At 40.9% G+C, this 27543-nt stretch overlaps 3 protein-coding genes across 4 annotated transcripts in view; all 3 read left to right on the plus strand.

Moving 5' to 3' along the window:
• The first annotated feature begins 616 nt into the window (after nucleotides 1–616).
• c12h21orf91 (chromosome 12 C21orf91 homolog) lies at nucleotides 617–15643 on the plus strand. 2 transcript variants are annotated; one of them, XM_041051524.1, is made up of 5 exons: nucleotides 617–815; nucleotides 2733–2863; nucleotides 11015–11518; nucleotides 12476–12538; nucleotides 13575–15643. In XM_041051524.1, the coding sequence occupies exons 2-5, from the start codon at nucleotides 2737–2739 to the stop codon at nucleotides 13751–13753; spliced, it is 873 nt and encodes a 290-aa protein (XP_040907458.1). In that variant the 5' UTR covers nucleotides 617–815; nucleotides 2733–2736; the 3' UTR covers nucleotides 13754–15643. The 2 variants fall into 2 exon arrangements, with proteins under 2 accessions (XP_040907458.1, XP_040907457.1); XM_041051523.1 differs by having other exon boundaries at nucleotides 619–815; nucleotides 2730–2863.
• A 1945-nt stretch (nucleotides 15644–17588) lies between these two features.
• Nucleotides 17589–20220, plus strand: btg3 (B-cell translocation gene 3). Its single transcript, XM_041051680.1, has 5 exons — nucleotides 17589–17705; nucleotides 18513–18719; nucleotides 18920–19057; nucleotides 19179–19371; nucleotides 19642–20220. Exons 2-5 carry the CDS (start codon nucleotides 18547–18549, stop codon nucleotides 19843–19845), a joined length of 708 nt encoding a protein of 235 aa, XP_040907614.1. The 5' UTR covers nucleotides 17589–17705; nucleotides 18513–18546; the 3' UTR covers nucleotides 19846–20220.
• A 1078-nt stretch (nucleotides 20221–21298) lies between these two features.
• Nucleotides 21299–27543, plus strand: part of cxadr (CXADR Ig-like cell adhesion molecule) — a 33268-nt gene continuing 27023 nt past the window's right edge. Inside the window, exon 1 of the mRNA XM_041052065.1 lies at nucleotides 21299–21453. Within this exon, the coding sequence (XP_040907999.1) occupies nucleotides 21402–21453 (52 nt within the window). The 5' untranslated portion in view covers nucleotides 21299–21401. The remainder of the gene's footprint in view (nucleotides 21454–27543) is intronic.

Genomic DNA, 27543 nt, shown 5'->3' on the forward strand with positions numbered 1-27543 from the left:
ACACACAGGGGGCAGGTAAAGGGTCAGACAGGGACGGTAAAATTTTGACGGTTTTTTTTAATGGTGCCCCTGTTACTATAGGCTATATGAAACTGCCGATCAGATTTATTTAATTATTTATCAAAGGTGCAGGAACGCCATTCTGGATCGCCCCGGTCCACTTGAACCTCTGATGGAACAATTACTCTTAAAGCTATTAATGGCTGTTCCTCTGGATCTTTCGCGGGAATTCCCCACGTGTGGCTTCATGTGAAGCAGAATGAAAACTAAATTTGCTGACGATCGGACGAGTCGTCTAAAATAAAAGCTTGCGCCCTCAAATGATATATTCGTCACAGGGAAACTGCTTCGCTGAGGTTGTTGTGTAGTTATTAAATTTGTTTAGTTAGATCCAATAGTCCGCACTTTCCTTCTGATATGGAAATGTTTTGATGACGCTGGGAACACTCACCTTCATTTAACCGTAGGTGTGTTTGCACTGCTGCTAGTATAAGAGATGGCTTGTCTAATAAAACAAAACGTATTTCCCTGAAGTAATTGTACGTATTTTTATACGAAGGACTAATGTCTGTTGTTTGTTTTCGGTTTTCTAGGTACAGAGTGGTGAATAACTGTTCTACCAAAGCTTGTGATCACCCCTCCAAATAAACTAGTGGGTCGTTCCGCTGAGAGGGGAGAGAGGTTCCTGTAGCTTCTCTGGATTTGCCGTGACGCGTAGTGCAGCTGATGTCTGCGAGCCCACTGAGGCGAACGGGAACCAGCTGAGGTGTCCACACAAAAGGAATAGCTGTCCGAATTTACTCCTCACGATAAAGGTGAGTCTCATTAAAAGTTATGTCCTGAAATGTCGACGGCACTCTTATTTTGTTAGAGACCTCGCTGTGCTGTTTAACACCGCAAAATAACGGTCACGAATCAGCCGTACCAGGATAGTCGAAGGAGGATGCCAGTGTGCTGCTAGCTTAACTTCTTGTTCGCAAGAATTTGTTAAACTATGTTTACTTACACAGAAACATACACATATACATATATATATACAAACACACACATATATATGTATATATAATCAGATACTCGGGTTACCACAAACTGCCCAGAGCCGAAGTGGCATTCAACAGGCCTTAAGGCATTTTAACGGGCGGACAAGGAGAAATATACGCAGTGGCGAAGGTTAACTAACTGTATATGTAAATCCAACGCACTGAAAAGTTCAAAGGAATTCGAGCACTCGACCCCCGTTATTGCTATCACTGGCTATTCTCCTGGGCCACCGTTGAGTATCCACTAATGTACCCAAGTCTGGACAGTATTATGGTGTCTTAACTTTAATCTCTTAGATCTGAGAGCTCATGAATACGTTTAACATAAGAACAGCTAAAGAACACTGTCAGGTGTTGTGGTTTGTCGTCTCTGTCTTTGACTCAAAAGGTTTCGTGTTCTCAAAAACAGCAGGGAAGCGGAGCTCTCAATATGACTCACAACTGTAGGATCCCGTTCATTATTATTTGTGCCGTGTCACCAAGAGAGGGTGTCAAGGTGTTTTGTTTTTGAAATCTAGTTGCATTTAAAAGACTTTCTCTAAGTATATTGTCCTCTCATAATTGTCACATAGGACATTCAGATTGTTTTAATGTAATTGGTAAAATAGGTGAACTTGAATTTTCAATAGAAACACTAATCACACTAGAATCTGTAGTCTCTGAAATGCATTTAAAAGCGTAGATGCAGTGAACTGTGCAGTGTTGCATATTCTGATTAGTGGTTGGATAAATGAGCAATATATACACCACAATATGGTCTCTTGTGATATGGTATTGTCACACTGACTGCGGTATTACACAAGTGTTTTGTGGGGAAAGCTACATTGGAGCTGGTGTTTAAATTTCCTTTAGTCACTGAAACTCTTCTCTATTCTCACAGAACAAATGTGTTTCCTACATGTGGTTTTAAATACATGTAAGTCTAAATGTTTGTACTTGGGAAGATTTGCACTGGAAAGAGGTTCTTAGAAGCAAGTAGACTGTAAACTCACACTAGAGATGCAGACAGTAGTGCAGACAGCAGTAATGATTCTTTTCACTGATCTGAATGTTTTGAAGTTAATCCCTCCTGTCTATGTCACTTGACTAAATGTGAGTCCAGTCTTGAAAATTATGTTCTTTTCCCATAGAGACAACTGTTGTTTTAGGATGTGACTGCTACTGCTAATGGTTGTATTGTTATTGTTTCTGTGTGGAAATGACATCAGATTGTGTTTAATAGGCTGTCCTGTTCAGTCTAGTTAGCTGTACCGTTTTATGACCATGTTTGCTAATAAATCCAAAACAACAACAAATAAAAACATGTTAAAAATGACACTGACGGAGTGTCCTGCTAGCTGAATAGTTAAAGTACCCTAATGTCCATGTTTCAGTTCAGGCCAGGGACCTGTCATAGCCCTCTCTCCTCCCTTGTTTCCTGTTTGCCCCTTCACTATGTTCCCCCTTCAGCAAAGGCAAAAAATGGCCAAACAAAAACTTTAAAAAATAGGGACACTGCCTTGTCTCCTTTACTGTATTCTGTTCCAAAAATAGTGTGAACCAGAAAATATTCCCCCCACTGACACTACCAAAATTGCATTTTTAATAAGTGTATTTGAAAGTGTGACCTAATTAGCAAAAAGAGCTTGGAGGTTGTGCATGCTCCTGGTGTTTAGCCATGTGCTCTGTTTCACTGTTGTTTTTCCCCAGAAGCACTATGGATGAAGAGGAGCAGTTTGTGAACATCGATCTGAACGATGACAATATCTGCAGTGTCTGCAAGCTAGAGACGGAAACAGGGACCTTATCTTTCTGCCATGTCTGTTTTGAACTCAGCATTGAAGGTAAGAAACAGGAGTTGGGGCAAATTTTGCTTGTTTGCTCACTGGAGTGAAGAGCAAACAAAGTGATGTGGAAGAAAAAACGAGCTCTTCACTTTTTATAACCACAGTGTGACCTCTCCATGCTTTTAACTCCTTATACACACACACATTCACCAATGTCTGTTTAATGGGATTGAGAGTTAAAATATATCTTCACCTCCATCTGTTTGACTGGCAAGCTGCATATAGAGGCAGTCTCATGTGGATAGATCAGCGCTGGTCTTAGCTGCTAAGAGTCTGCAGTATTTGGATCACACAATAAATCACTTTAGCAGAAACATCCAGATTCTCTCTGATCATCATTTCCCATCATAGCAAATATCACTATGACTAACGCAAGGAGCTGTAATACAGCCTGAGAACCCTTCAGATTAGTTGATGTGTCAATCAGTTGCTTTACACAAACACTTCTTTTATCCTCTCCAGGAACAATGTAAAATATATATGTGCAGGATAATGGGCCTGTAGGACCAAAGCCCTCACCAAAGCAGGCCACTGCGATTCTCCATGTTTGATGTTCCACTCTAACTCAAGAGCATGTGTCTGAAGTTTTTTCATCTTTTAATTAATGAGTGGCCTATTTTAAGAAGAATGGGGAATCAGAAGAGGTTAGACATGCCTCTCTTTTGGCACTTGTGTCATAGATCCACAAAGGCTTTTTCTCTGCAGTGGAGAAGCATGTGTGTGTGTTTATCTCTGCGCAGTATGATTGTGCTCGACTGGTAGAACAGCACCATATAAGCTGACAAAGAGCTCCCAGAAGGGTATATAATTCTGTTGACAGCAGGAGAAAATGCATATGCGTGAAAGATTTATAGATCTATTCTGTTATGGTTTAAGGGAACCGAATGTGTGAGTATTGATTAATCGCTCTGTTCTTTGTGGGCTGTAAAAGAGTCTTCAGCCACAGTCTCAGACAAGCAGTGTTAGAATTGTACTGAACTTTAAATTGTATTAGTAAATCTTTGCAAGCTCATTAATCCTTCATCAGCAGAAAAATAGTCTAAATATGGTGGAGGGATGTAGCCTGGGTTTGAATAGTAAACAGCGTCAGTAAATGACTGATCTCTATAGTAATGTATCATGTAGTAGGACTTAGTTTCTGTTGTTTACATGTTGCTCTCCCAGCAGCTGGATGCTGCACATACTGTTGCATGTTTCCTCTCCTATTCAGACATAAGGGTCACTGAATATCTTAAAAGGGATAACCCAACTTTTGAGAAATTTGTCAACATTCCACAAAGGTGCGCTTGCTTTGTCCATTTAATGTTTCAGCCAGGATGCTGTGTTCAGGTAGGAGAAAGTCAGCTGGTGGGGAAAATAAGAAACGGTGTCCCCACAGCTTTTCATGGTTAGACAAAATTGAGGTACTGTTGCATCAAATACATTGTGTTCTTGTTGGGGTACAGGTTTTGACATAGCCTGTGTGTGGCAATAAAGTGGCTGTTATGTAACTGTTGGGTCTGGGGGGGGGGGGGGGGGGGGGGGGGGGCACGTGTTTTTGATGCAGCTGAGTGTTTCATTGGTGCGAGTGGAGCTTGCCAAGCTGCATGTGGCTACTTCATGGTGAAACTAAGGCCAAGCCGTGTGCCTGCTGACTGCTCATGTAGACTTAATAGCTGCAATACTCATTCATCCTGTGCCACGATTCATTAAAGGAGAAGAGAGCAAAAACCCAATTCACCACACACGCTGACAGAGTACAAAAAAATATGAAGTGGAGGGAATAGTCTTCACCTCCCATTGTGCACACAAACACACCCTCCCAGTGTCTTTCTGTCCTAAACCATATCATGCTGTCTCAAGGCTGAATTGCTGCTGCTGAATATTCATTGCCTTCTTGCTCTATGCTGGCTTTGAATATTTATGAGATGCAATTAAAGCAGAATTGCTTCTTGTTTGTTTTTAAACCAGGAGACTATATTACAATGTGTCAAAAATAAAGGCCCTCAGTATTTACTACTGTCTGCATGAACTGAGTTCAAACAACATTATCAAGTAAAATTATTAGAAGTGGTTAGGAAAATATCACCACCCCAAAGAATATCTACAATGGCCTATTTCTTGATTCATTGGTGAACAAACTGCAGGCTCTTCTAGATACCTCACACATGTCAGAATTGTAAACTGCTGAACATAACTAAAATAAATAAATGTTATTTTTGAGTAACTGAAATACGCTTTTTTTTCCTCTGGTATGGGAAACGCTCTAAATATGTTATATATTATTGGACACATTATTGGTACGGTTATACTCAGCTCTAACTGGCTACCGCAACAAGAGTAACTTGATTGCTGCAGCCTTCTGGCCCGTAGTTAGGTAACTGCTTGGAGGTTTTTGTGAAATGGGGATGTTCAAACTTGTCCATTTTAGCGCCAGCTTCTGACACACACAGTATTCACAGCTGAAGTTAGACGGTTACGTACATCCACTGAGGCTCCACTAATAATAAAACCCCTCCAGATCTTCAGATTCGAATAAATTACATATCTTTGAGCTTGGAATAAGATGTTTATGTTGACAGGGTGCAGAATACTGGTACTGGTGGTACTGTGGGCTGTGGAGGCTTTGTGCAGGGAAAGCATTGAGCACAGTTTGAAGCAGGACCATTGTTCAGGAAGTGCAGCCTTTGTTGTACCTCCAAGTGGCTGTTTCCTGAGGAAACTACTTTGGCCTACATGTACTGGTTCCATCAGAAAGCACCAAACACAGATTGTGTCTATTTATATATTGCTCAACCTCTGCCTAACTGACCATTTCTTACTTTCACTTTTTTTTACTGCATCATCTGAACCGTGTACTACACATGGTTACACAGCCTTGAGTGTCAACATAGTACAGCAGAGAATAAGGGAGCTACTGCAGTCACACACCAAAACACCAAGACCCAGTTCAGCCAGTCTCCCGTTATTGTTTTCTTATCTTCATATTCCTTACTGTTTTCTCGGAAATTGATGTTGCTGTTTTCAGTTGAAGGAATCAGTGTATTTCAGAGGAAGTTTCATAATAATGGCTTCTTTACGACTGCTCAGACAAACCTGACACCAAACCCAACCCTTAAAATGCCTGTGATACCATAGATTATGAGATAATCTGTAAGGTAGCCAAAAGAGCCTGACCTGCCTTTTAGCTAAAGGTTTGCAGGTACAGGAGCTGTTTAGAAACTGAGTAGACTGTACTGTTTGGATCTGGTTGCTCGGTGCTGCACGATTTAAACCAGGAAGGGCTAGTGTTAATGAACTAGCCTAATCGGCTGTGCATTGTAAAGACCTGAGAGATATGAAACTAGTGACTAAGAATTGTAACCTCCAGGCTCTCACACAGACAGTCTCCCTTTATTGGTCTTTTGGTTGTCTCTGGCTCCTTGTCAAACAAAACGTCTGCTGAGCTGCCAGGTTCAGCCAAACCCCTGTACTGTTGCTTTATCTACTTACATAATGCAGGCAGAATTTTTGCTGAGTCTTGGTAATATTACCAGCTGGGTTTGAAGTGGAATAAAAACACAGGGAGCAGCTAGAGGCTGGAATGGTACAACTGTTGTTTCTGATTCTGGTTGTTGCTCTACAGGGACTATTGTAGCCTGCTCCTATAAACAGCTCGTTCATTGTTGGTGAACTCTCCACCCTGGGCTGTATAGAGAGGCCTAATTATGTTGCTGCCTGTGGTATCTATATGATTGAACACAGTTAGGGTCCAGAGGTTTTCTGAACCTATTGTATGGTCCACCTTGCTGAGCCTCTCTAATTTAGTACCACAATAGTTTATGTATAATGGGCTGCTTTCTATGTGAATTCATCATCGGCTTCAATAAATAGTCTCATTTTCAAAGCTTATAGTCTTCATTAGCCCCGCAAATATATTTAATTTGTCTCATGGGGTTTATTCTTCATTGTCTCCAGCCCTGAAATAATTGGCTGTTTTACTGCAGGCTTGTGAAGTTTTAAACTATCTTAGATGCATAGTCTAAACCAGTGAATATGATATCCGGCCAATGTGAGCAACTACCTTTGATGATCATGATGCATGATGGTAATGTCAGACAGCAGCCACAGCAGAGGAAAACAGTGTCTCTGTATCAGTGTCAGTTTAGATTTCATGATGCAGTACCTCCTTAATTTCAGAAATATTACTACTTTGTTTAGCCTTTTAATTTATAATTATTATTAGTAGTAGTAGTTTTTAACCATATTCTTGTTTGTGATGTGATGTGTGATTTACTCACACACGTTTGCTCATAATAATGTCTGCCAAGCTTTGGAGATTTGATTTAAAAAAAAAAAAAAAAAAAATATATATATATATATATATATATATATATGGAGAGAGAGAGAGTGTGTTTACATTGTTCTACATTGTTCACTGTTCAGTATTAAATCACTGAATAAATTGCTTTTGTTCCAAATGGAGTTATTCATTAAGTGGCTGGGATGTTTTACTGTCATTGTAATTACAAGTATTCATTGTGTTCTGACAGGATTAGCCTGATTAATTATGATTACAATTTGGTAAATCAGATGAGACTGATGCCTGAATTAATGCGTATATATAACAAACAGACATAGTTCATGTGTATGATGTATCAAATACACACATCAAAGATTGTACCATTTTGTTGTCAGAGTTGTCATACAGTGTATGGTGTTACAGGATTCTCATTTTTCACCTCTGATCCAGTTGCTCATTCCTCTTGTGATTATTTTAAGCATGTTTCAGATTCGACTGTAAGTGGGACCATCAACGCCACTTGCGTGAGAATTTACAAAATTGGTCTCAGGAGTTTATAATCTGTTTTGCCTGTATCTCTTCTGTGCCACGATTTCATCCTAATTTCAGATAAGATTCACCTTTATTAGTCCCACAATGGGGAAATTGCATTAACTTTTACAGTCTGTTTCTGTACTTTTTCTGTTTAAATTGAATCATAAATGATCAAGGCATATTATTGATTGATTTATATGTGTCCATTTCTGTTTTGGTTTTCTTAAAGACTTTAAGTGTGTTTTCTGAGGCTGAAGCAGATGGATCGAGTTTCAGTTTAGAAAGTGTTGGGTTTGATCTGGCAGTTAGTCTGTAGGTGTGGCTGGGAGCTGGGTGCTGGTTTGAATTCATGTGTCACTGAGTTCACTGTTGTTCATGTGAGCTCTGTGTTGGTGCCCAAGTTGGCATGTGCTGACAGCACATTCTTCATGCAGCTGTGTTGGACACCTTGCTGCAGATGACCTCTGTCCCACTTGTCCCTGGTACCATCCCTCAACCGTCAGCTCCTCTAAAGTGTGTCAAGAATCGAGTGTCCTCGCACGCACACATACAGTTCAGAGCAAAGCCAGCAGTCTGCAGATAGCAGCTCCAGACAAGAAGACAGTGTGTTACTTTGTTCATTACTCTTGAATGTAAAACACAACGGCGTGTGTATTATGTTCTGGAAACATAAAGAAAGGCCAGGGGTCTAAGTATTGAAACTTTATGCAGAGCTTGTTCCACAATGGCAACCACAAAGCCAAGTCTGGAGAGAGGAAGTCTGAGTTAAATTAGGGCAAAACTTTGACCACTAAATAGAGAGCAGGACTAAATCGAGCAGAGGGATGTCCTCTCTGTGCAGCCTGAGGATTATTATGGCGTCGTGCTGGGAGAGTTTCCTGGCTTACTTCACTATTGATAATTATCCAGCCTAAAAGTCATCGGCCTGTCTCTGAGCTTTGTTGCCCCTCCACTCGTTTCCAGAGTTTTCTGTGCCCAAATTCTTAGATTCCCCTTGTGACTAAAAGCTTGTGGGTTTGTTGACTATTAAACACCTTGTACATGCTTTCATTTCAGCTGAAATGTAAATACTTGGTTTCTGATTTGGCTGAGGCAGTAACTCTCCTGATTCTTCAGTGCATAATTATTTACATTTGTTTTCAGGAACAACAGCTGAAATATATGAATAACAGCAGGTTTTTTAATATTTTACATTTCTCTGTCAGACCTAGGCCTGTGTCTGTGCTCTGTCTTTGGTAGTTGTTTCACTGAATGATAGACTAACCCTGACTCCCTCCTCTCAAAAGCACAGGAGAAACAAGCTCACTGGTCATCAGTGTAGTTGTGTTTAATGTCTTTAGCAGTCACTGCTGAACAATGTCGATTCACCTCCAATGAATAGTGTGTGTGTGCCTGCACTTATGTGTGCAGCCATGAAAGGCAGTAGTGCTAAGCTGCTTAGCTGAAGTGAGGTCTTTGGCTGGCAGTACACTGCCCTGGTTGTGGGCCAATGATTTTTCTGCTAGGCAAGTGGTAGCCAGTGTGTTTTTGTGGTGGTCTAAAGACTGAGACTGATCGGATTATAACATGGCTGTTTGATAGGCAGAAATCTCCTGCAGCTATTAGTAAAGCATTTCATCACCCATTCATTAGACACACACACAGAAATATTACAAAGAAACTGTCGTACAGCAGATTTGTACTAGAAACAGGTTTTTCTCTTCATTCTTTCTCATGTCAAGTGAATTTTATTTATATAGCTCCAAGTAATCAATTTGCCTGTAAGGGCTTTAAAGTGTGTACAACACCTTCTATTCTTACTCGCCCAGTTAGATGAAGGGAATAACTCTTTAGCTCTCCGTTGAGCGGTGTTGCTTGTCAATATCAGTATGGCTGTTTTTTTTTTCTGTTTCCTTACCAATAAATAGTTAAATTTGCCTTTGCTATCATCAGTCTTGCCATTAATCTTTTATTTAAACATTTTTCACAAACATCCATATGTAGTATCATATGCTTTGACTTTATAAATCATTTTCCCAAAGTCTAGCACAGATTCAGTAAAAGTTTAAAAACTACATATATTTGATCAAGGAATCTTTGAGACTGCAACAAAAAAACCTTAGTATTTGACTTTCTCCTGTATTGTTTAGGACCCGTCAGTCACAGGTTTTCAGTTAGTGACTCAGCCGTTACAACCCTGTGTCAAAGGAAACCAAAACCCCAGCTCTTTTGTGTGTGTGTCTAACCTTAAGAATGCCCTGCAGACCACACCATTTATGAGGGCTCTGTGTATGTGTGTGTTTATTGTACAGTGGTAATGTGGTGTTAGGTATAAGTGTGTACCAGACCTTGTTGTCTGCTAGTAAAGTGCTGAAAGAGGCATGTGAGGTAAACCTACCTAAGCGAGCTCTTAAATCTAAATGGAGTGACTAATCTCATCACCTCAGTTTCCAACACATACGTCTGTTTGCTGAGAAATGTCGGTCGTGAGAAGAAGGCCATCACACAAACACGCTCTCACTTCTGCTGTCTCTCGCACACAGTTTTCACTCTCGTTCTCTTTCACCTTCAGCTTCTCTTTGTTTATCAAGGTCTGGCCCATTTAACTCAGAGGTTATTTTCATTTTGGTGCACTTGCTCTGTGTTAATTTCTTCTGAGCGAGCCAAATTGGTTACAGTGTGACCTGTTATGACAGGATCCAGGAAGCATTACTTCCTTACAGCGGTACTTCCAAGGAATGTAGTTATAATTCTATAACCTCAGCCCACTTGCTCAAGTTGTTTGTTCAGTTTCCTTTTCTATGAAAAGCGTTGATTGTTTTTCGATACCCAGGTTCATCCTCTGTTGAGACTGGATACTTACATCCTGTGTGGGTGTTTACACAAGATAAATGATAAGACAAAGTGGAAACTTTTTAAAGTGGTATTGATTTTGTAATATGCTGTTTGACAAGTACATTATATTTAGTGTATATTAAGAAATGAACTGCTTCATGTGAACAGAGACCATGCCGTCTAGTGCTCAGTAAAGTTTTTAGAGCTATGCTTTAGGTGTTTGCTTTGAGACTGGGTTGATCTATTATCCCTGCTGTCTCAACACTCTAATCCACTGTACACTAAGCAGCTTTCACAGAGAGATTGTGATAGGTCAGTAGGCAAGTCTTAGCTAGCTTTCATACTAGTCTACTTTTATTTGCTGTGGCACGTTCAATGGGCCAGTACTCCTTTTCTCACGGCTGAGACCACTGCTTTATTTCCTGTCAGCTGTTTTATGTACTTTTTGTGGATTAACGATCCTGGATCTTTGGGTTCACTGTGCATTTGTCCTCATAAGTTAGACCTGTTGACTCATTGCCTTTGTCTGTGTGATGCAGGTGTTTCCTCTGCTACCTTGTTACATTCAAAGTCCCTGCGTGGCCACAGAGACTGCTTTGAGAAATGTCATCTCATTGCCAACCAGAAGCTGTCACGTTCCAAGGTCTCCAGAAGTGCCTACGAGGGCATGAAGCTGGTTCTCAGCCAGAAACTGAACCGCATTATCCAGTACGCCCAGAACAAAGACTCTGTCTCCTCTAACGGCCACAGCAGACGGGGGACCAAGCTTCTTTGTTACAACCAGCAGAGTGACTGTAAGCTGCTGCCCCAGTCAGATGCCCAGGTTCCCCGCTACACGCCCCACTGGGACATGGGCAAAGCAGCAGGGCTGCCTGATTACACCATGGGGATGCTGGAGTGCCACACAGCGGAGGAGCTTGGGCTGCTGCAGGAGTCACAGTCTGACGTTTGGCCAAGTGACGGCAGGACAGGACTACACGACCGGAGCCAGTCGTCAGGAGGACAGACACAGCACAGGCTCCAGGGCCACAGTAGAGATGAATGTGAGCACATTTAAATTGAGTTCTCATTTTTACCTGTAACTATAGTAACATTTGCTTTATCAGTGTGTAATTAAAGCACTTATGGAAGGATTTTATTTATCTTTTTTTTTTTAAGGAAAGATAGCGTAGCTAATATGTAAACAGAAATGGACAGATGTTCTCCTCTGCCTCTCTTCTCTGTCTTACTGTGTTCAGTGTGATCCAGAGATTTCTAAAACCTCAGAGCACTCACTCGTTAAAAGGCAGCAGACGTAACAGTAACACTAGACCAGAAGATATATCTTACTTGGGCTGTCCTTCATCTTCCTCTTTTCTGTTATCTCTCCAGAGAAAAGTTAATTTTCCTATAACCTCGAGATATGTCCTTGGCTCTCTCATGTCTCGTCACAGCTAAAGCTGCTTATGACTACAGATCCTGCAGGAATGTGAGAGAGCCGTCTAACGGCCCTAACTCACATTCTGTGCTTTTAAATGACAGATGACAGGCATTACACAGGTACACGGTTTGCATTTATTAGTGTGTATGTCTCTACTTGAGCTCATCGTCAACCTCCAGCACTCACTCCTTTGAAGATCTTAAACCTACAAATGTACAGGAAATTATAATTCTGGGTGTTTTGTGATTATGTAACCACGTCAGGTTTTCTGTTGCTTTGTGAATAGCTGGTTGGTAGAATCAGCTGCAGACAGTGAGGATTCTTTGTTCTGCTCATGAAGAGCTCAGAGCTTTCCTGCATCACCTCAGTGAAATGACACTCTCCTTTTGATATTGCTGAAAATATTCCTGCATACAGTTATTTAGGATTGTGGACAAATTAAAGAGCTATTCGTCAAAAAAATATACAGAACAGGACAGTTTACTGCTACCCTTTTATTTTTAAATTGCTGGCTAATTTACATAATACAGTCTACACTTTTCATACTCTCTAATAAGAAATGTTTTGTTTCTTCTTTTAGTGACTAAAATGAGTCTGGATGAACTCCATCAGCTGAATTCCCAGCTACTCATACAGATTCAAAGTAAGTTGTGTTTTCTGCCATTCAACACACTGTTCAGCAGTCTAAGTCATCAATATTTTAAATTAAACATTTTTTTGTCATGTTTTATCTGGAAGTCTCATCTCTAACAAATCCCTGCATGGAGTTCTTGGTGTCCTCAGGAAAAAGCTGCATGAGTAAAGAGAGTTTTAAACAGAGTTTGAGCTCACAGATTCAGAACATAAGACTCAATGAAGCAGGGGCTAATACAGACTGGAAGGCTTCTCTAGTCAACAGATCATCTCTTTCCATGTGACCAGCTGCGTTGAATTGGGCACTGTGTGGTGCTCGCTCATGCATCCCCTGCCCTGTCTGTTCACTCCATTCCTCATCACTTAGGCCTATTGTTTGCCACACACAACAACAGCTAAGCTACAAGAATCTTATCTTAATCACCAGAAGTTTTACTTTTACCTCAGTAAGGTCTGGTACCTACTTCACCATGGGACGACTGATGTAGCATTACCATCACAGACTGTTGTTGTGAGAGGGTCCAGTCCTTTAGTCTGAGTGATCAAGAGGGAGATTACATAAGCTAATGTGAGATGTCCTTCACCAGAGCATTGTCTAGTGGGTGCCTGGTCTACACATTCTTATTCAGCCTTTGGGAGATTTCACATATTTTCATGACTTTACTCAGAACAGATGGGAGGTTATTTCCCATCCTAAATAATTTAGGGAGGACCACACAAGCCCAGGGTTTTATGGCCTACAGTATTTGTTACACTGGAAGTGTTTCCATGTCCATAAACCTGTGTAAATGAGGGTTCCTCTGCTGCATAACACTGTCCTTGAGTGAAGCTGTCAGTTTGATCTTTTTTTTTTTTTTTCACTGTCATGGGAGAGTCTTAAACTGATTGTTTCTGTCCTGTTGTCTTTGCCCTCTGCTCCTTCAATAATCACTAGTATTGATTTTCTTTCTTGTTTGTTTCTGCCGTTTGTTTGGCTGTGTATCAGTTGACCTTGTGTGTGAATGAAACCACTGATTCCCTTTTTTTTTGCCTCTTGCTCTCCACAGAGGTGTTTGAGGAGCTGACCGTGGCCGTGCAGGAAAAAGACTCGTTGGCCTCAGAGCTGCATGTGCGTCACATTGCTATCGAGCAGCTCTTTAAGAACTGTGCCAAACTGCCCTGGCTGCACATTAGCAGGGCCGGGGTCAAGGCCAGCAGCAACAGCAGCAGCAGCCCTGTGGAGTGACGTGCAACTTTTGGGGGCTTCGGGCTCTGCTGCTGGGAGGAAGCTGACAAACACTTGAGCATGCTGGCTGCAGTGAGGCTGAAAATGCCTTTATGTATACTGAGTGACTTCTACGACACTATGGTGACACTGAGCTGTTAGCTCTGCATTAGAGCAGCATTAAGGGCTGGGTTGACATGTCCTCCGTTCTCATGGTTGCAGTGATGATACAAGGATTGATGGTGGTGTGCAGTTTAAAACAAGTTGCTGGTCTGACATGTGACCTGAATGCCACCCAAACCAAGAGCCCAGGCTACACGTTAATACTAGGTGGGGCTTAGAGAGTCCTGGCTCCAGTACAAGACGAGGACATTTCCTTACTGGACGTGGTCCTTAAAGAATACCTTTTAAGTTGGATCTTAATACAGACTGGAAAACAGTTTGTCTAAATAATTTTAAATAGACAGTTTGTGTTGGTTTTATTTGCTTTAGTTTGCTGTCAGCCATTTTGTTTCCATTGTTGTTTTTCATTTTCTGTGATGGTTTTTATTCTGATTATGTCAAACGTGGATGTTCAAATATGGGTTTTAGCACTGCTTAATACTCCTCCGTATGTTATCTCATGCTGTTTTTGTAGAAAGTGGTTAGCCAGTCAGAAGTGAGTTACAGTATTTTATCACATGGGTGAATACTTGATGCAGATTATTTGGATGTTTTCCATCATATTCCTATCATTTGGCACTGTTAGCAGTAGTGTTTGATCACTGTTCTTATGTAAAGCTCCAACAAGGGTTAAGCTTCTTCATGCAGCTGCACACTGGTAATATAATGGCTTGAGTTTTTGAGTTGCCTTCCAACTGCCAATGTTGACATAGCAGTTTGTGAAAACAGTGTTGGCAGTTTCACAGATAGATTCAGCAGTAGTGGGCTACATTGCTACACTAACGCAGATGTGCAGCATTTCTTTTGAATAACAAAAAAATTGAAGACATTGAAAAATTATGACCAAAAAAAATTGTAGCCTACTGGAATCAAGTATAATTTGGAAAAGAGCATGAGCAAGTGCAAGACAGCACCCAGAGGTAACCTAAAGCATCACTGCAACAAAGACAAATCAGAGAGTGAAATTAACAAGGCTGTACGAGCCGTGCAGGTTTTTCTTTGTGGGAGTTGTGTCCATGAACTTATACTTTGTAACAGCTGGTTGGGAACCAGCTAGTGGAAATATCAGTTAGCATACTCTCTCCAGAGCTTGAAGATAACAGGTGTTTTGTTTTGAACGTTTGGGTTTATATTGACTATTACTGCAGGTGAGATTTAGATGATTTTTAGTACAGAGCTGCTTGTTGTCTGTGGTATAGCTGTAAAGCACAAGTCATATGTATGGCTATACTCTGAATGAGCGTTATTGGAAGAAGAAACGATTGAAAGAGATACCCAGCTGCCAAACCAAAGTCTGCGTTTGTTCTGTGTTTCACATGTGAATTGCACGCATTTGACTTAGATTACATGAACAGAGGAAGATGCAATACCAAACGGATTTAAAAATGTGGCTTAGCGATTTACTTCTGTGTGTGGCTCAGTGAGTGTAATGATGAACCATAGATTTTTACTCTAAAGATGTTTGTGTGGAAATGATTTGTTCTCATGTACACAGTGTGTGTTTTATGCTTTATTTTACTCATCTTTTTAAAGTTTTTTTATGTTCAGTGTTAAGTTTTTTTTTGCCCTCTCTCCTGCAGTGAAGCGTGAGAGTCTGTGTTGATGTCACAGCAATACAAACAGGACAGTTAGGTCTACTGTGCCTCTGAAGTCCCTGATTTTTAAACAAAAGGACACAAAGAAGGACGTGGGGATGGTATTAACAGTCTGTAGTCTGTGGTTAGTTAATTATTCAGGAACCCTATGCAAGAAAGAGACAAATCAGAAGCCTTAATAAGGAGAAATTATCTAAAAGAATATTGGTTATCTGAGTTTTTCTCAGAGGAGGTCAGAGCTACGTGCGCATAATAAGCTGGGAAAAGACAAAGTTATAATGAGATGGATGTTTAGATAAACTCAGCATTGTCAGTGTATCTCTTTGCTCTCTCTTTGTAAGAGATTATATGTATTTGACCCCTTTAGGGTTTAAAGTTTTAGTTCCATTTTAAACTTCTGTCTTGGTTTTATTTGGATTACTGTATTTAGTGTGCTTGAATGTTTGAGAGTATTCAGAATACTGGTCCTTAATGCAAATTTCCAGTCATTCAGTCTTCAGTTGTATGTTTTTTGTTTGGGTTTTAAATATGAATGCTGTGTGTTGTGTATACTGTGGAAACATGCCTGGGCCTGTGCCTCTGCTCAGCAGATAATTCAGGCTGCCTGTTTTTGGTTGTCTATTCTGGCAGTCTCATTATCATTTACTGGAGACGTAAGCATACCTGTTACACTTCCATCTCGACTTTGACTCTTCGTTCTTTTGTTTTCTAATGTTGAACAAGACTGCATTTGTGTTGTGTGATGTTTTACATTCTATTTATTGTGTGTTTTTGGACGTTACACAGGCTGTGTGATTTGTGCTTAAGTGACTTTGTATTTTTTGTAAAATATTCCAATAAAATGAAATTATTTTTACTACATTCTCTGATATGCTGGTATTTTCACGATTGAGGCCACTGTTTGGAAAATAATGAGGGCTGTTTCTTTCACCACCTGGGTGCTTGGCAAAGAAATGAGATTAAAAGGATAAAGGAGCAGCTCATCAACAATCGCCTGCAACACCTTGTGTTCACAAATACTTTTATTATTAAAAACCAAGCAATCACCCATTCTTTAGTCCATTTATGACTGGGTGATTAGCACCAGGTGTGTTCACATCATTGTGTTTGCTGACACTGTAAACTGAAGGAAGCGCAGTGTTGGACGATACACAGTCATGTATCATTCAGAATCTAAGTGAAATTATTTCTACAAATGATACTATTGACAACAATAACAACACAAAATGACTGATTTTACTATCGTTTCATCTGATAATGACTGCACTGCTGACTTCTTGGGTTTTTAGACAGAGTGTACATTGGGAGATGGTGCTGATTGCACTGAGTGGTAGATAGAGGTTGGGTGCCCCCTTGTGGACAAAAACCGTTTACAAGTTGAAGTATAAATAATTATAATGAATGTAATTTCCGGGAAACACGCACACCGTGTTATGCAATAAACTCATGGATGTGTTAGGGATTCTGACGATACATCCGTGGATAAACTGCTCAAGGATTGAATAGCTTTCGATCTAATATTCTGAGAAAATTAAATTTTAACATTATGACTTAAATATTAGGAATTTCATGGAATTATGTGGTCTAAATGTTTTTTACTAAACCAAATTATTATTGTAGCCAACAGTTTTATAAAGGTTTGAATCACCGTCTAAAACGCTTCCTAGAGTGTAATGCTGCAACAAGCATAAGCAGTAAGACAGTTTATGTACCATAAATTGTAGGTTTGAGGGAGCACGGTTGGAAGGGAGCACCGGGCTTTAATGGTTTCCCATGGTAACCAACACTTAAACGAGAAATGAGTTTATTACAACAGTGACATGCAAATGCAATGCATCCGAAATGTAATCATTTTACTAACTTCACAGTAAATAGTAAACATAATGAATGTCTCGTGCTACGCTCTGAACTTTTGGGTTTACTGATTTCTCGTTTTATGACAAAATGACATCACTGGATGCAACCATTGCTACAAACACAAAACACATACCTGACGACGTGAGTCATAACAGCAATGACTCACTCATTGACGAGCATTTACTCCACCAATGAATGAGCTTCGTCGGTCTATTTAGAGCCAATGAGGGCGATAGGTGGGTGGGGATTATGTTGTAAAGGGCGGGGTTATTGACCGAACCTCAAGGGCTCTTCTGTTGGCGAACACCTCCTTGCCATTCATTCTTTGCTCACACGTTGGGGGATATCACCAAGAAAAAGTAAGCCATTCTGTTTATATCCTCGTGTCTCATTGTGTTAGATTAATGTTCCTTTATGTGATCATTATCTAAATATATCACAACTAACGACAATTTCTAACTTTTGCCGTGATATTTATAGGACAGTTGCTGCGTTGGTTAGCAGCATCATGCTGTTCGCGTTAACTTAGCGCTTTAGCTATGAAGCTAATGCTAATAGCCTTATGTTCTCCTAAGGGAATTCTCCATCCATACGGAAGGCGTTAGCGTTAAAACTGTGACTGTCTTTACAATCATTAAAGTGAATTCCAAGTGTATTTCGGCGCGATTTGGGTGATATCTTGTTCGTATCGTTAGATGCACTAGCTAGCTCACTGGCTAGTCAGAGGAAAGTAGTCCATGTTATGGATTGAGGTGGTGCGTGGATTACCGGAACTTGTACGTCACAGCCCGCCTTTCTAGGACATGTGCCGTTAACTGAAGTCAACAGATGCGACCAAACACAATGGTCTGGGTGCAGTGGATGAACAAGGCTCTATAAATTCATTCGATGCAGTTAAATTGATTTAAGTCAACAGTTTTCAGAGGTGTCAGCATATGTAAAGGCGGCGCTGCGTCTTATCAGAGACAAGAAAAAGGAAAAAAGAAATAGTGCCATGTGGAGGTCGGTGACAGTTAAGAGAGCACAGCTGATCCTGATCTCACAAAGCAATTTCTAGATAAGGATTTGACATTTTAAAACACTTTTTTTTTTTCAAATGTCAGACATGGTCACTGCTGTGATTGAACTGCTGCTCATCTAACTAAATTAATTTTAATTTCTTACAGAGGCTGTCCACACGTAATGAAACATAACTGAAACATGAGGAGAGAAATTGCAGCTGTGGTGTTCTTTGTGAAGAGGCTTGTGAAAAAGGGGGAGAAGCTGGAATCACACAAGGTCGAGCTGTTTGTTGAGAGGCTGGCTGCTGCACTGCAGGAGAAGTTCAAGGGGCACTGGTACCCTGAAAACCCCAGCAAAGGACAGGCATACAGGTGCTGCTCTCTGTCTTTTGACATTATTGCTAACTGCTACTAATATGGATCCTCAGATGTCCTTGGAGACCCTTACTGGAAGTGAAGACTTTCCACAACATTATATCCAACGCAACTTTTCGTATGAATGTCTTTTCATTGATGTTTGTCGACAGCGTTTGGGTTGTTTAAAATCCTGTTGTTGTTTTTTTTTTTTGCAGGTGCATCCGAGTGAACAGGTTCCACAGGCAGGATCCAGAGCTCCTTCGGGCCTGCCAGGAGAGTGGGGTTCAGTACAGTGACCTGGGATTGCCCCGTGAACTCACACTGTGGGTGGACCCTGGGGAGGTCTGCTGCAGGTGAAAGTTTTTTTGTTTTAGAGCAAATTGTGTGGTCTTAGCTTTCAGATCTCCTAAAAAAAAAAAAAAAGACATGAGTTGTTGATCTTTTTCTCCTTGTTTCCCATATTATTATTATTAGGTATGGAGAACAGAACCCCTGCTTCTCAGTGGCCACTTTCTCTAGTGATGAGGAAGAGGACAAAGATGTTGCAAAGAAGGTGACTAGTGCTTTGGAGAGGGTGACGTCAGACTACCACTCAGGTTCTTCCTCCGATGAGGACAGCACACGTACTTCCCCCCTTACTATCACCAACAGCCGCTGTGTTTACCAGGTATTGTATAATACATTTTATTATTCCTATAACAAAATATCCTATCCAGGTCAGGCAAAGAATGGAAAATTGCTTACCAATAACCAGGTTCTGTGAATTGTGAAGTAGCTGTTCTTTGTTCTGTTTGATGCCCACCGCTTGTGATATTGTGTGCAGCTATAAGTCTTTGATCTTCTTCAAAGACTTCATGGGCTAAAGGGCTAGGATTGTTTGTAATGCAGGTGATGACACCTTTTTTTTTTTTTTTTTTTTTTTTTTTCCCTTTTCAAGACGATGAATCCACCTGTTCCTGCGTGGCAACTGAAGAAAATGGTACCAGGGAAAGGTGACATCCTCCCTCAGCCTCACTATGGTTTCAGGCCTCGCAGCAGAGCCCCCCACGCTTTAAGGCAGAAATTATGGATCCCTCCTGGCTATAGAGGAGGGCCTGGATACTGGGACACAAACCAAAATCTGGCACATTGTTACAGTTAGGAATCATGGTGCATATTGTTCACACTGGACATTAAAGCTGAAGACAACTTTAAAATGACTGACCAATGTTTTTTGCTTTTTTTTTTAAACATGAATTTTTATAGCTTAAATATTGTTTTTGACAAAGTATTTTCTGCACTTTAGAACATTTGTTATAGTTTAAATAAATCACTTGTATTAAACTAGATATTGAAATTGAAATACTACACATGTAGTCTTGAAGTACTGTATTTTTACAATTGGAGACGTTCATGTATGCCACCTACTGTCCTTTGTGATAAAATGTTTTATTTATTCATAGTGTAGAATTCTCAGATGTATATGCTTAAATTTTATTAAACACACAATTTCCAAGCATAATGATGTTTGTTCTTTTGGTGTTTTCTGAAGGATCCCCCAAGCACTGTGGTTCTGTATAATATTGTTTTTTTGTTTATTGTTGTTTGCCTTTATTTGTTGATAGACAGTGCAGACCTTCACTGCAGCTTCCTTCAGCTCCTGTTTGTTGTGGGGTTTTTCTGCCTTTAGACTCGCCTTCACCAAGAGTGGTCATGAAGTATTCAGCTATCTTTGTAATTACATCACACCAAGGATTAATTGAGAAGTGAATGTTTGTGATTTTGCTGAACAGACCCTTTTAATATTGTCATTATTAATGCACCATAATACTGTATGTGGTTGGCATCCCTCCAGACAAATCAGAGCTAGTAATAGTAATAGAAAGATTCAACTCACTCCAAGGAATGGTGTTGGATGACCTGAAATGTTGTATCAGTCCACTACAAGTATTGCTGGATATGTGAGCCAGATACACAGCACTGTGCAAAATGTTAGGCACTGCAGGTGAATCAGATCAGGGCTCTGAGGGGGATAGACCACCTGTTGCAGGACCCCTTGTCCTCCATGTCTCTGAGGATAGCTCTTCATTAACTCTGGCTGTATGTGTGGGGTTGTCTCTCTGATGGTGCTGTGCGATGAATGACTGCCCTAAACCTTGTACAGTGCAATATATCCATAGGTTTCCAAGAATAATACATTAATTAAATAATGTGTATGTGCAACAATTAATAAGTTTGAGAAACTGATGGAGAGATGGAGCAGGAACCTCCCGGCTAATATGTTCAGATCATGTTAACATGTTTTTAAAGACATTTAAATTTGAGGGGAAAAATGAGGGGGGGGGGGGGGGGGGGGTGTAAAAAATTGTCTAAACCAAAAATTTCACGACCCCCCTGCAGTACCTCCGCGGACCCCCTGTTGAAGACCTCTGCCACAGAGTACCACAGCTAAAACCCAGGGCGCCTTTCCTCCATGGATTAACAAGGGAAGAGTCCGGGCTCCTGCCGGCAGAGGGCAGCACGCGATATTGTTTGGATAAACGGCATGTCACGTGACGCCCCGGGGCGCGCTCCGCTGTGCACCTGCAGAGAGCGGAGGAGGAGGAGGAGTTGAGTTTGGATGAATCGGTCGAGCTGGGCTGCTGCTTTTCACTCTAATTGAGCACAAGTTGTCCGACCAAGTTTCACTAAAGGAGTCGTGGAATAGCCGGAGCAGCGATGGATCTTTGGATAGCCCGGTTCTGCTGTGTACTGTTGAGCCTCTTCGCAGGTAAGTTTTCTGACACCAACCGCCGCTGAGCTACTTTGATTTTAATGATTTTGTTGTTTTCCCACTAAAACGGCAGCGAGTACCGTCTCTCACACACACACAGTGGTCAGCCGTGTTCAGCAACGTGAACACGGGCGAAACTTGCCTTTTTCTTCCAGTTAAAAACACCGATAAGTTTAGTTTCTACTGGCTTATGTTAGTGTGGTTAAAATATAACTTGCTCAGTGGTTAATGAAACGACATCTGAATATACTTTAAAGACATTGGCCATCGGCGAGTAACTCTGACCCAAGGTCAGTTTAGAGAGCTAGCACACCAGAACACGCATCCGGCTAAACCGAATTAAAATTTAAATAGTTAAACTGCAGCTAAGGCTGGTTATCAGTCCAAGAAATGTTTGTTTTTAGCAATGTGGCTTTTTCAGCCTTGGTTTCTGTCTAACCAGAAAGGTCAGAGAGAGAGGGAAAAATGCAAATAAAGAAAAAGAATCGTCAGCAGATGACAAATCAAAGTTTGCTAACGTTATCTCCTGCGTCTTTATACACGTTTTGTCTTAATAACCCCAAAAATTGACCGTGGTTTGGTTTGCATTTCACATCAGGTAAACCAAACCAGGTGGCGGTCTTGAGGCTAATTTTTATGTTAATGCGTATAATGCTCTTTTAAATTATACAGTATTGTGTTTTAAAAGCCAACAGACATTATTAGAGGTCGATGATTTTTAGGAGCGTTTCCCGGTGCCAGAAATCTGGGTATTTCCGTGTGATGTCTTTTGCTTTATCGTCTGGTGGTTAACACAATAGCTTGATCCGCATTTAAACCTGTGGCGACAGGACTTCAAAGTACAGGCTTTTTTTTTTGTCTGCCATCTGCCAGCAGTGCTGACCCCCGCTACCCCAGCCTGAAATCCCAGGCTATCACATCCAACTTAACCACATGTTTGCTTGTGTTGACAGATTTGCTTATGTTGGTGTCATTTACCTGTTTAAACATTTCAACGTAAAGACCCTCATTTAATGAAAGTTTGGTCCCAGTGACCCTCAGCTAAGAGGATTTTTGTTGTTTGTTGATGCTCTGGGTTTGTAGATAACAGTGTTGGACTGAATAGGTTATTTTTAAACTTTCCTTGCTTGTGCAGACTTGCAATCAATTCTTATTCATCCGATGTATCATTGAATAAATGATGCAGTTAACATGTATTTATTTGTAAGAATAGGACAGGTGAAAAATTTTCAAAAACGTTTCTGTTGGGGTTTGTTTTATTTGTGTGCAGGTGATTTGATAATAATGTTAGTGATACTTAATCCTAAATGTATACTATTCTGAACTCACTAACAAATGCATGAATTTAATTTTATACACATGGGCGTGGTTGTTTAGTGCCCTGGAATTTAGACTGAAACCAGCAGCTCACACCTCCTCCTCTAAACAATAGCGTGAAACTTTTGCTTCATGATTGTCTTTAAGCTTCAATCACTGACATCCTGTGGTAGTTATTGAAATATTTTCTGACATATTCATGGGAAGCCACAGAGCCATGGTCGGGCCAATCACATTCCAGTTCGCTGATTAGTGAGAAACCACAAGTAATGAAGAAGCGCTTTGTTTACGATCTGCCAGAAAATGTCTCTATGTAAACGCTGGGGCACTAAGTGTAATATAAGGTATAGATAGTGTGTTGTTAGCCATCTTTTGTCTCATGACTTACATTGTTGTGTACACTAGTTTGGGCTCATTACCATCCTAATGGCATCATGGCCTCTTCATTTGGGCACTGTTCCACTTCAGCAGACAAGAACAGTATCTGCCAGACTCGTAACATTCTTTTAAAATGGCTTAGAAATACACAGTACTGTGGTAACCTCTCTTAAATGGCAAAATAATAAGGAGGGTCTGCTCCATTTTCTTTGCTCTGTTTGTCCACAAGGCACTGCATTCAGGGGATTGATTTTCCAGGTTGTCATGGAGTCATATGAGATGTCAACATAAGATTAAAATTAAAATCAAATATTTGATTTGTGGCAGTGTCCCTGAAGGCTGTATGTTGACTGACTGTGTGCATCACAGTACACACAGTGTTTACTGCACAAAATAAGCATTATGGTTAAAGTAATCATGGTTTTATTTTTTTAATACTTTACATGAATTTAGATTTGTTGATGTCTGTTTGTACACAGTGTAGTTGTGAAAATGCTTCATTGACAGCTCCCCCTTTTCATCTCTTGTGGATGCATTTCTTTTTGTATGACACTTACTGTTAACAATGATACCAGATGCATATGTACATGCCTACTCATTCTGTTGAGACTCAATAAAGGCTATTGAGAATCAATAGGCTAACACACACAAATAAACCTATTTTTGAAAGGTTTATTTATTATTGATAAAAGGTAACCTCCCAGTTTAAACAGTACGGCAACATGCTCACTGCTCCAGCAAGCCATAAAACACCATGGTTAGCAGTATCCTGCATGTCTGTCCACTTCTTCCCTTTTCTGACAAACACCTCCTGATTTCCATTTGTCTGTGCTTTTTACATGTTTACATGTCCTTGCATGGGACCTGAACTGTCGTCCCTGCTGCGGACCTGCCCTGGTGCTCTCTCCCTCCACTCATGGCTGTTAGGGTCAAGGGTGAGGCCACTATCCAGAATGAACAGAAACCTGGTGAAACTGTGAGCAGGCGCAGACAGCAGTTACCTGATAAGCCTACAACCAAAAGGTCCTGGCCAGGAACTGGTTGCTTGGTTACCTTTTGAAAACAGACACGCAGATCCAGGGTGTGTACTTGTATGAGTGTGTGTGTGTGCGTGTGCTCCTGTTGCTCTAAAAAGCTACCCTCCCCCTTTCTTGCGTGTATGTATTATGTCCTGTTTTACTGCTGGAAAAAAAATCCCTGTTGTTTTTCACAGTAGCTGTTGCACATGTATTGAATATCTTGATATAACAGAGGTTTTATGATTATCTGTTATCGGGGGAACGACTTTTCTCACCATTATAACTATGAGTGTGTTGCAAGGCGATAGGACGCGTGAAGAAATAGTTCCAACCACATAGAGGCATGAACAGCACAACCTGAGCCATTGTCTTTGCCCCCACGGAGACAGTAATGACTAGAGGTCACATTCACTTGTCATGACCCAGCAGTCTAATGCCACTGCTAGCCTCCTGTTGGCTGAAACATGTTGCAGCCCCTTCTTCACCTCTAACCAAGCAGCCACTCGCTTTGCCCGCAGCCCCTTGTCCTTGGAAATGAAGCAGGAACATGTAGAATCGGATTACACTCAAGGGACACTGCTTTGTCCTCCACAATCTGATGATGGGGACAACTGTGCATGAATATTCACCACCCCGGATGTTAATATTTTAGCATGCCAGCCATGTTCAAACCCTGTGCCAACTTCTGTTCACCTTTATAGCAGAGCGAAACGCTGATCCCGCCTTTACCTCGCCACATTACCCTAGCTCTCCCCTTTTTGCCTCCGTCCATTTCATGTCTGAATTACTGAATGAACAAATTGCTGCCTGCTAGACAATCAGTGAAAATGATTTATAGTGGTGCCTGTTTTCTGAGTCCTGTTAATGGCTGTGCAGCCTCTCTGTATTCAGAGCTCATTCCTGTTTCACAGGTAGGGAGAAACTGCCTTCTGGTCTGCAGCCAAGCATTCCTGTGGGAAGATATAATGGCAAGAATTTGCCTGAAAGTCAGTAAAGTCAGTGTTATATCGACAGATATGATTGTATGTCTTCTAACTTCTATAACACTTTGGCCACAGTATTGACCTACTGACAGCACCAGGTTCCCCAGAGGCATGCAAATATAAATTGTGTGTATGTGACCAACCGTCTAAAACCCAAAGCTATTGAATTTACAGTGGCGAGGTAGTGAGGATGCTGACTTTTGGCTTGGGACATGTAGCTTTTTGTGTCATGCATTTGTTACTGACTTTTGCTTCCTTCAAATGGGGTCATGTTTACCATGTTCACAAGAAGAGTCCATACGAACGCCCTCCCCCCTCTTGTGGTATTCCTGACTTTGAAAGTGGAAATTCTCTGAAAGCTCAGAGTTCATGAGTTGTGATGTGTTTGTTGATGATTTCAGAGAGGACAGAGGCTGTGGACGTTCATCTTTGTTGGATGGTACGTTAATATGTTGTAATTTCATGGAGTCACATGGAGTTTTTCACATGGAGGAAAATATTGATGTTCCCAACGCCCTCATCTTTTCCTGCTCGCTAGCTTGCTAAATTGTGTAAAGAATGACAAGAGGACGACTAGAAGTCTTTTGGCGTCCATGTTGCGGTTGCCTAGCAGCTGTGTTATCAAGGCCTAACCACTTGAGCGCCAAGCATGCCTTTTACACGAGCTGACGAGTTCCACATTTGTCTTAACACACATACTGATAAACTAGTTTTTCAGTATGTCTCTGTCCGTCTCCCTCCCACCTCCTCTCAGTCTCAGTCTCATACTGAGACTGAGACTATATAAATTGTGTATATTGTCTCATTCTCATACTGAGACTGAGACAAAAACCTCTCAGTCTCTACTGAGTGGGAGGGAGACGGTCTCATCTGAATGTCCTTTCGGTCCTTTCGGTCCCTTTCCCTGCTCTCTTCCATGTTTTAATGTCACTGGATTCACAGCATAGTTCTTCTCATTTACACATTTTTTTTGGTTTTATTGTCAGGCATCGCAAGTGGTGTGAAATGTGATCATAAATACTACCTTAAATATCATAGATTCTAGCTCAGCCAGCAGTAATGACTGCAGGTGTATGTGAGATCAACTACTGTGACATGTAAAATCAGTGATGATGGAAAAAATTAGAGACCCCCCCCCATTCCCCCATCTGCCAGCCTGTCGTGTTTCACTAATGCACTGTTTCTGAGAATTTAAGCAATAATTGAATGTTTTCATCTATTTTTTTTTTTTTTACATGTCCTTGAGACAAAGAGTAGACAGTCCACCTCTGATATCTTTAGAATGTCCACTGAAATGCTTAAAATACAGGAATTGTATTGAAGGAGAGATGTTTCCTCTGCTATCCATGTAACCTATCGCTTAAAACAAGGTCACTGGAGTGCTGATTTTCCCCACTCTCTCGAGTCCATCGGTCATCATCACTATGTCACATCGTTAGGGCGATAAACACCCCCAAAGCACATTCATCACTTAGCCACTCGATGCCCAGCACTGTAGCGCCCACAACGCCCTCTGCTCCTAATGAGGAATTATGGGCTCTATGAGAAATAAGCTGTTCGCTGTGCTGATGATAAGGGTTTTCACGTACCTCATATCTCAAATGAACATTGCCAGAATTCCATTTTTCTGTAGTTAAATGGCACAGAACCAGAGAAGTTGCAACACACTCGGCAGCGAAGGAGATGTGAAGGATTTTGTAACAATAATTATTTTTGGGAAAATGTTACTGGAAATCATTAAATGTTCAAAATGAAGTCTGGGTTGTACTTAAAACCCAACTATTTTGTAAACAAAGCTTTAATGATGACGCTGTGCTATGAGAAAAGACGGGAGTTTTTAATTTGGCATTAATTTTTTGATTTTCAAATAGTGGAAGTTCCTTTGCTGGATTTAATGTCTTCATTCTTTATTCAGTCATAGTGTGTTATAATGTCTTCGTCTCAGACTGTAGACATTATAGCTCATGATGTGTTTTGCCTGTTGAATGGAGGGAATTGCTTTTTTAAAACTGATGTATGGAATTACAAAATACTCCACAGCCAGCATTCAGGTCTCTAAAGCATTACCCTACTTCTGATTCCTCCCCTTGCTTGAACGTACTTTCAGGAGCAGTCAGGAGCAGCCACAGTGAGCTATGTTTTTTTTTCCCGCACTTTATGTATTCTGGTTATTTTGCATAATATTCTCACGGCATCTGAGCTAGCCATTTCATTGTGATGATACTTATCGTGGCAGGCAGGTCCTCAGGGTGCTGCATCTGCAGGTGCTTGTGTGCAGTCTGTTTCTGCTTACCTGCTAGCTAGGTGTCAGCTCCGTTCTCTACACACTTGAACCATTGTTAGGTTATCCACTGTTCAGTGTTAAAGAATTAGATTTAGTATTAGGCCAT

Source organism: Toxotes jaculatrix, chromosome 12 (assembly GCF_017976425.1).
Source record: "Toxotes jaculatrix isolate fToxJac2 chromosome 12, fToxJac2.pri, whole genome shotgun sequence".
NCBI lineage: Eukaryota > Metazoa > Chordata > Actinopteri > Toxotidae > Toxotes > Toxotes jaculatrix.